The 9,184-nt window shown below is 35.3% G+C and overlaps 1 protein-coding gene across 1 annotated transcript in view; it reads left to right on the top strand.

Annotated features, from left to right (window-relative positions):
* Positions 1-2,740: 2,740 nt before the first annotated feature.
* LOC114942814 (multicopper oxidase 3-like) overlaps positions 2,741-9,184 on the top strand; it is a 34,787-nt gene continuing 28,343 nt past the window's right edge. Inside the window, exons 1-2 of the mRNA XM_085482722.1 lie at positions 2,741-2,761; positions 3,826-4,021. Of these exons, the coding sequence (XP_085338848.1) occupies positions 2,741-2,761; positions 3,826-4,021 (217 nt within the window). The remainder of the gene's footprint in view (positions 2,762-3,825; positions 4,022-9,184) is intronic.

Genomic DNA, 9,184 nt, shown 5'->3' with positions numbered 1-9,184 from the left:
GGTATCGAAAACCCACCTTTTCGGGAAGATATGTTAATTTTCATTCCAATCATCCTTACAAATACAAAATTACTATTCTTAGTCTCACTGATAGGTCCATCATTTTGTCTGACAGTAGATTTTATGCGCAAAATATATTGTAAGTAAAACAGATTCTTATTAACAACTGTTATCCAATGAGTCTAATTGATTCAATTATTAATAAAAGATTGCAGCTGCTACATCTGAAATCACAAGATAATTATCCACAGAGGGAAAAGAATTCTTTTGACACTTCCAACATGGTCATTTTTCCTTTTGTAAAATGATTGAGTGACTATGTTCAACGAACATTAAATAGCTGTGGTCTGAGAGTTTTATTTACTGTTAATAATAGATTAGACAAATTAATTAAAAAAGGAAAAAACAAACTTCCTATCAGTAAAAGAACAAATGTAGTATATAAGATTTCTTGTAATAATTGTGATTCCTGTTATGTTGGGCAAACCAAACGTCATTTGGAAACACGAATTAAGGAGCATAACTCGAATATTAAAAAACATGATACTTTTCATTTGGTTATCAACAAACACAGAACGTTGTTTAACCATGATTTTGACTGGTCAAATGTGTCCATTTTACATAACGAAGTACATGTAAAAAAGAGAGAGATAAGCGAGATGATTTTCATCAAAAAACAAAAGAATTCCATTAATTTGCAAAGGGACACTGAAAACTTAAATGATATGTACGATACTATTTTGAATTTATTTTAGATATCGGTATTTTTATTAATTTTAATCTCTCCTATTTTATTTTATTTCTGTTTTTATTTAAGTAGAGTTTATGTATAATTTATTTTTATCATTTATGAAGTGTTTTAGAAGCGTCCCTATGTTTATATATTTTGTTTATTTAATTTTATTTTATTCGGTTGACTTCTATTTTTCTATTTTTCTTTTTAATTGTTATTTATTTATTCGAGAGCTTGTCTGTGTGTCGGTTTAATGTAAAGTTATATGTCAAAATGAACACTGCTGTTCTTTTATTACTTTGTCATATTCTGATTGGTTACAATAAACAGACACTATGATCATTTAGTTTACCATGTACTTTAAATTAACAGGTATTGTTTAACACTTTATTATATGTATGATTTTCTGTATCCGATTTTTACTGGTATTTTTATGTGTTTTTAACTGAGATGTATAATTTAATTTTTGTAGCCTGAAGAGGACCCAATTCGGGGTCGAAACGTTGCGTCTTTTTTAATAAAAGATTTTTCACCTTAGCCAGTGTCGGTCAATCAATTCCTTTTTATCTTTATTTCAAAATTTTAACTGGCAATCGGATCACTTTTTTGTTAATATTAAGAATGTTTATTTCCAACAAAAACTTAATTTTTGTTAGAAATGTACGTAGTAACATCCGTGTACGGCTCCTTTAGGCCTTCTTATTTGTAATTTATATTTAATATACAGAGTCGTGATTTAATCTTAGTTGTTTATACACGCCGGCCGAAAAGGCGTTATTTAGAGTATATATAAGCAGAAAAAGATATACAATAGAATTGAAGGGTCTGAATAGCTCATTGTCAGTTAGAAGAGCAGTCGCCCGGCAAGCGAAAGGTCTCGGGTTCGATTCCCGATTCAACGACTTTCGGATCTATAGTTTTCTCTCGCATTTATTTATTTATTTCTGTAGGAGGGTAGAGGGTTTTTGAAATTAAATCTCAAGTATGAGATTATTGGAAATTAAATCTTAAGTATGAGATTATTTTCAAATTTTAAGTTTTGGTAGTATACCGAGAATGCGTGCCTTGTGCACTGTTTATTTCCAACGAAAACTTAATTTTCGTTGGAAATGTACGCAACAACATCCGCGTTGACAAGAATAAATTTTAAATGTAGAGGAACAATATTATGGCTTAAACAAAATTTAATAAATTTAATGCGCAAACAAATCTTCATATGTGTTCGGCGAAAAAACTGATACATTCCTTAAACAAAATATAAGAATCGTAACCAAATTGTAGTCGAATAAAATTAAAAATTCTATTGTAAATTGTAATCTATTATGTTGAGTTAAATTGAGTTAAATTTATTCAGAACATCATGTAAATAATCCGATGGAGCAACTAACAGGATGTCATCAACATACCTAAAATAAAAGGGTAAAGGAAACAGGAGGGTATTGATCGCCCCCTCTTCTATGTCTTACATGACAATGTTAGCTATGATCGGAGACAACGGTGAACTCATCGGTGTACCATAAATTTGTTTATAAATGTGGTAAATTAATTTAAAAAAACTAGAATTTAACACAAAATTTATCCCGACAATAAATTTATCCTTCGGAAGGAAAAGAAGAAATTGGAAGACAATTTAAAGAGTGGGAAGAGAGCCTAAGATCGGAAAATATTCATTAAATAAGGATTCTATGTAGCTTTGTTTATTTAAACCGGAAGCTTGTCTTTTAATATGAATCATTTCTAAAATGATTATTTTATAATAAGAGGGTTCTTCATCTAAAATCACTCCGTCCCAGTCAAAATTGTAATTAAGTTCTTTTCCTCCCCCCCTCCCACACACTAAAGTCTTCTCTAATTTTTATTTTTTTTCCCTTTCCTCCTTCTCCTTTCTTCCCCCATTTGTAGTACCGTTGCTTTATAATGTGTTATCAGACATCTCTCAGTCTCATTAGTTCTTGTCACATCAATGTCATCTGATTGATTGATAGTATAATAAGCGTCGACATAACGATGATTCTGCCTGTTGTTCATGTATGTATAAGAAATTTTATATTAATTTATATTTTTCGCGGCGATTTTTATTTTATTTTTAATCTTTTAACTTTTCCTTTTTTGTATTACCATTATAGTTTTATTTTTTGCCATTAACCCGGACACTAATACTGAAAAATAATAATTTATTTATTGTTAGAAGACAATTGCGTGTGCGAATTCCGATATAATATGCGTTCTTTTCCACTGTATTAATTTCTATTTTACACACTGAAGATGGTCTATATAAGACCGAAACGTTTGTTAATTTTAATATTTTGTATATATTGAATAAAAAACATTGGCTACAATAAGGGCTTCGGTTCTCAGCCCTTCTTTCTTGTGTTGTATTTTAATCTTACAAGCCTTTTGATTTAAGTTTAAAATATTCAATTTTCGATAATTATACCTTAATACTTTTTTACATAGAATAATGAGACCAATCAACTGGTATGTGTGCGTGTATGTGTGTGTAATGCTCTTTTTTTCTCATTTGCTAAAGCACACATGGTTTCTTTACTTCTTTATGGACTTGTGTTTTGTAATTTCGGTGATAATACGTATAAAAATGTGAACAGTAGTGGAAGACAAAAATAATTTCTATGCAACGACATAGAATATATTTACGACCTATGTCTGATGATATGAAACTCAACTTTAACATCTCGAGCTTCCTACCATGCGGTTTTAAATGATTGTACCATCATGCGTATCTGCATATCATGTCATAATGTAATATTTTATTAATTCTTTTTGCGGTTTAATTGTTGTTTCACGCTGAAGAAGGCTCAAAAAAAGAACCGAAATGTATGTATTTCATATTTGTAATGTATGATTTAACATCGGAATAAATATGAGTGTTTTTTAAAAATATATATATATCGCGCTTCACACACATTATCCGCGCCGAAGCTCTTATAGCCAGTGTCACTTTAATGATTTTTTGGTTTACGCTTGGCTAACGCTTTTTTTTATATATAAATAATTAATTGTAATATACATATATTTTACATTACATATTACGTTTATAAAAGGATATTGACATAATTTTATTAATTTTTCAGTTTAATTCACCGAATTCTACAGAATGTGGCAATAACCTTTGTGTGACTCAGTTAACCAAAATCTACCTCGAAGATGAATATCAAATACCGTTAAATCAGGAACCTGATGAATTAATTATAATGTCTTTTAATTTTTTTAACTACAGTGAGCAGTTGTTATTTAATACCAAAAATGAAGAATATAAAAAATTCTATGGTAAATATTTTAATAATTTAATAACTATTCATATTAATTAGATTTATTCTGGATTTCCGGCAAAAAAAAATTTTGCCGGGACGTTTTCAGGGGCATTTATGCCAAACCCCTTACAACCTCCTACTCTTCTCCATAATTACAAAACATCCTCCTTTTTCCATCCTATACATCATATTTCACATCCTATATATATACAACTTATACATTTATCTCTACTCCTATTTACAACTTTCTTCTTTCTTCTTCTTGGCCTTTATTGACCTTACAATTCCGCTACACCAATTTCCTTTCCTTTGCCTTCTCCTTCATCTTACTTTCTCCCTCCTGTCAGCGCCTCATCGGGATGAGTGTGCCTCTGTTGTCGTCTCTTTATCCTCTCCTCTCTCCTTTCTCCTTCCTTTTTTTTCTTTAACAAAAAATGACTTCCTCATTCTTCTTTTCTGACTCCCCCCTATTCCTAACCTTTATTCTCTCCTCTTTTACCTTCACCCTTCCCCTCTTACCTTTTTCCCTTACATACATACATATTTATCCTCTCTTCCTTCCTCTCTTTCTCTCCTGGCCATTTTGCAATCTTACAATTTTCTAAACACCTTTTCAAGGGGAAAAGTATTTAGAAAATTGTAAGATTGCAAAATGGCCAGGAGAGAGAGAGGAAATAAGGTACCTCCTCTTCAACCCCTTCTCCTTTCTTACCTCTACCTTACCCCTCTTTACCTTTCCTCCCTTCCCTTTTTTCCTTCCTCTTGTCTTCACTCTCTTCCTTCCTACTCCTTTTCCTTCTTTCCTCTTTCCTTCTCCCTCAGCTCTTCTCTGATCTCATCCCATTCCCACTCCTTCTATCCACATCTTTCTCCCACTTACTACCGCGTGTCTCCCTTTTACCTTCTCAACCCTTGCTCTCTCCATCATCCTTTATCTTATCTTCCTTTCCTCCAGCGTCAGGTCTTCCTCCACACCAATCCTCCATCTCTATATTTCTCTTCCCATTTCCAGCAGCTCTTTTTTCTTCTTCTCGTTCTTCATCTCCACAATCACCAACATCTTGCCATTCTCTCCTTTTATCTCCGCTACCCCTTTTACCTCTATTTTTCTTCCCAGCACCCTTTCTGTATACATTTTTATTAGCACCCTTCTTTTTTCCCTATCCTCTCCTTTCACTCCTCTCCACACCATATTTCTTCTTCTCCATCTTCTGTCTTGTTCCTCCTCTCTTTCTCTTTCTTTCTTTTCTCTCTCCATCTTTTCCATCTTTTCTTTCTTCTCCACCTTTCTTTTCATCTCCCTATCTTCCACTTTCCTCCACAACTCTTTATCTCCTTCACTTTATCTCCTTATTCCTTTGCCTTCTTTCCTTCCTCTACCTTTACTTTCCATTAATCACCACCATACATATCTTCTTCTTCCACTATTATCTCTCCCAACCAATTAATTACCGGAGCACACACAACTCTGTCCTTTCCTTCTCCGCCATTTTTCCCCTCCTTGTTCATATTAATTATTTATATTTATAATATTTTAATAATTTCAAATTGTTACTATTACGGAACAACAAAATGTTATAACAATTTTTATAAATCTACTCGCAAAAAATGGGCTCCCAAATAGTACAACATTGGACATCTTTGAATTTCGATAACTCAGAAAAAATCATAGTGTTCGATAAACCAAAACTTAAAAAACTTGAATATTTCTCTTAATAACACAAAAGATCAAAATTGAATTATAAAAAATGTTATACAAAAAAATATTTAACAAAATAATTAAAGATGGACGTCAAAAAATGAGGAAACAATATTTTCTTTACATTTTTGCATAACTTAGAGGAACCGGTTCTTAGATACAAAAAATTTTAAATTTTGAAGGTCATTAATTTCCTAACAGGGGGGGGGATTTTTTACGTCAGGAATGTTGCTCAACACATCAACACATACCCTCCACTTCAGGGGAAGCTTCGGGTTATGTGAGGATGGGTGGGGGCAGAAGGCCCAACTAACTAGACAAAGGAAAACGCGAATCCACCCGACCCACTAAACTTGACGGTGGCAATTTATCACTGTACTAAGGGTTACCCGGAAACCGCTAACGCATTACTTCCGGACAACCCTCAGGTGCTGCAAATATAAACGCACATACTATAATTAAGAAAAATTTAAAGAATCAGGACGGCGCCACGTGCGATGCCGTCCTAACCCGCCCACATTAAAGAGAACATGCAATGGCACGCATAGACACTCCGCCTATGCCACCTTTTATCTTTAATATGGGTTTCTGAATCTAACAAACCAAAATTAAAAGTTATATTATAAATATGATTTGCACTTTAATTTAAGTTAAACCAAAATATAAAGACAAAATTAGTACATTACATTCAGTTAGAAACTGACTCAGAGGAAGAGGGTACAGGAATATAACTTTGTATCCTTCTCTCATCCTCCTCTTTATCACGCATAACAGTGTTAACAAACATAATAAAACATTTCCAACTATCTTCAAAGGCAACAATTTGCTGTACTATACCATTCATGTTTAGCGAATTAATGTCTAAATCTAATCGACTAACAAACGCGCACGCTCAACAATCCATTCGATACAATAAAATATAGTGTGTTCCTCAGTGTCATCAATATTCGTGCACTGCTGACACATAGCCGAGACTCGCTTTCACATTCTACGAAGGTAAAAGCGAAAGCAACCATGACCGGTCATAACCTGCGTTAAATAATATGAGAGATTGCCAAATTCTCTTTTTATCCATTGGTTTAATATAGGTCTTAGCAGTTTTAACAGTCAAGCCAGGAGGACTCGGCTTGCTCAATAAGATGTCCCACTGTCTTAGCAGTGACACATTTTCTTCTGCCTTGATTTCATTAGAGAGAGAGTCCAGTTATTGTTCCTCTTAGTCTCCTTTATTCGTTCGTATGTGTGCTTGCGTAACGCCACAATGAGGGTCCACGGAGGTATCCTCGCGAGTAAGCATGCTACATAAAAAAAACAGTTCTGTATCTGGATATGACCCTAATCGCGATTCTGCGCTATAATGCACTCAAAGATCTAATTTCCCGGTATGGAGCACACGTAAAACGATCAGCCTATACCGGGGCAGCATACATAGTTATAGACGTAATAACGTTAGCGTACAACTGTCTTTTTTTAGCCCCAGAGTCTCTAAGATTGAGCATAACTCTGCCAAGCGCTCTGACATTTTTAGACGCATTTTCCTCTACGTACACAAAATGGTTCTTAAATGACCATGTGCTACCAATCATGACACCAAGATACTTCATGGAGGACGATACTTGAATACAAACATCACCACATCTAATTACAGGTCTTATGCGAGACTCCCTGCGGCAAAACAGCACCGCTTCTGTCTTGTCCTCCGCAACAGACAAGCCGAGAGACCTGATATGATCCAAGACCTATGCAAGTTGGACATTAACCCTCAATACCGCGTCAAAGATTCTATCAGCGGATGACACAATCAGTGTGTCTTCCGCATAACAAAAAACCCTACAATTCGGCTCAAGGAGCAAACAAAGTACTCCGTCAAAAGCAATGTTCCATAATAGGGGACCCAGAAAAGAGCCCTGGAGGACTCCTGCAGAAACCTCGCGCCTACACAAAACTCCATTCTTGTCTTTAAATAGGACAAAACGATTATTAAGATAATTAGCACTAATTCTGCGCAAATAAACTGGGAAATTTCGCTCTTGCATAGCTCTATTAATTACACCCCAAGGGATCAAGCGTTTTAAAAGCGTTTTTAATATCGATGCCAACAGCAATAGCTACGTCTCCATTTTCAATCGCCAATGACGTAAACGATTTCACCGCCATTAAGGCATCTACGGTGAAGCAGTTCTTACGAAACCCCAAATTGATTCGATGACAGATTCGCGTTCTCATTTACAGACATCCAATGCACTATTCTATCAGCGATAATTCGCTCGAAAATCTTTTCTAGCTCATTCAAAAGACATATCGGTCGTGCCTTAATCGGTATTTCGGGTCCTATCTGTCTTTTAGGTATTAGAACTAAATTTGCGAGTTTGCATTGATTGGGAAAAGTACTAAACTTAAAACACTTGGTATAACAGGTTGATAATAATACAATAATCAACCAAGAAATCTCTTTGAAAGCCGTGGATTTCAATCCATTAGGCCCAGGAGCCACATTACGTGCCGACCTCTTTATTAAGCACAATTTTGTACGGCAATCCCATGGATTCAAGAGTGTCAAGAAAACTCTTTCCAGGCAATATTTTTCGACTTATTAATTTCCTTACGTAGAGCTTTTTTGGCCTTCTTATATTCATTATGAGCAGCCAAAACAGCCTTCTGATTGCCTTTAATTCTCAACGTAGTGTATCTACGTCTACATGACGTGACAATTCGTCTGAGATCTTCAATATTATTGTTCCACGAGTACGTACTCGTTTTATGAGCCCGCGACATTCAAGAAGTGGAAACCCTGCATGCGTCGAACAAGGTCCTCATAATCTTGTCTAAGAGAGGCACCGGCGAATTTAACTCCATTTCAGGAATAGTATTGTTCATCGAATACCAATCCAGACACGTTTCAAAGAGGGGAACGTCGATTTTCTTAAAGTTTCACCTTGTAGAAAAGACCCCCCCTTTTTTTAGCATACGATGCTGGGCAGAGGAATGCATTTACACATACCATGGTAGGCCGGCCTACCGGGTTATGTGGGACTCACCTAACCGAGGTACCACGTCACGGGTCTCCCCCTACAGTCGGGCCACCGAAGTGACCCGGGTGCCATGGGGAGACTGACCGTGACAACAGCTACTTCTACCCACTAAACATCCTCCCGGGCCCAGAAGCTAGCCTGCGCTTCTGAGCCGGCTAGATCCGCAAGAACTATTTAACACAATACTTTTGCGAACCCAACTCAGATGCGTTTGCACGCATCTCCCTTCTTCTCTCCTCCTCCGGGTGACTTGTCTATTCTTCTTTCCTTTTTTCCACCAAATAGTTGGTAAAGTACCCCCTTGAACACTTTACATACGAAACTAACACTCGAACATAGCAAATAACGATCCTGACATATATGTATACACCCTTCTAAATACATTTACATGAAACTTTTTGTAGATATATACATGCGCATCTTTATATACATATTTACACACACACAT

The sequence above is a fragment of the Nylanderia fulva genome, unplaced genomic scaffold, assembly GCF_048542155.1.
Source record: "Nylanderia fulva isolate GAGA-0341 unplaced genomic scaffold, ASM4854215v1 Scaffold215, whole genome shotgun sequence".
Classification (NCBI taxonomy): domain Eukaryota; kingdom Metazoa; phylum Arthropoda; class Insecta; order Hymenoptera; family Formicidae; genus Nylanderia; species Nylanderia fulva.
This window is presented reverse-complemented; position numbering and strand designations above follow the sequence as displayed.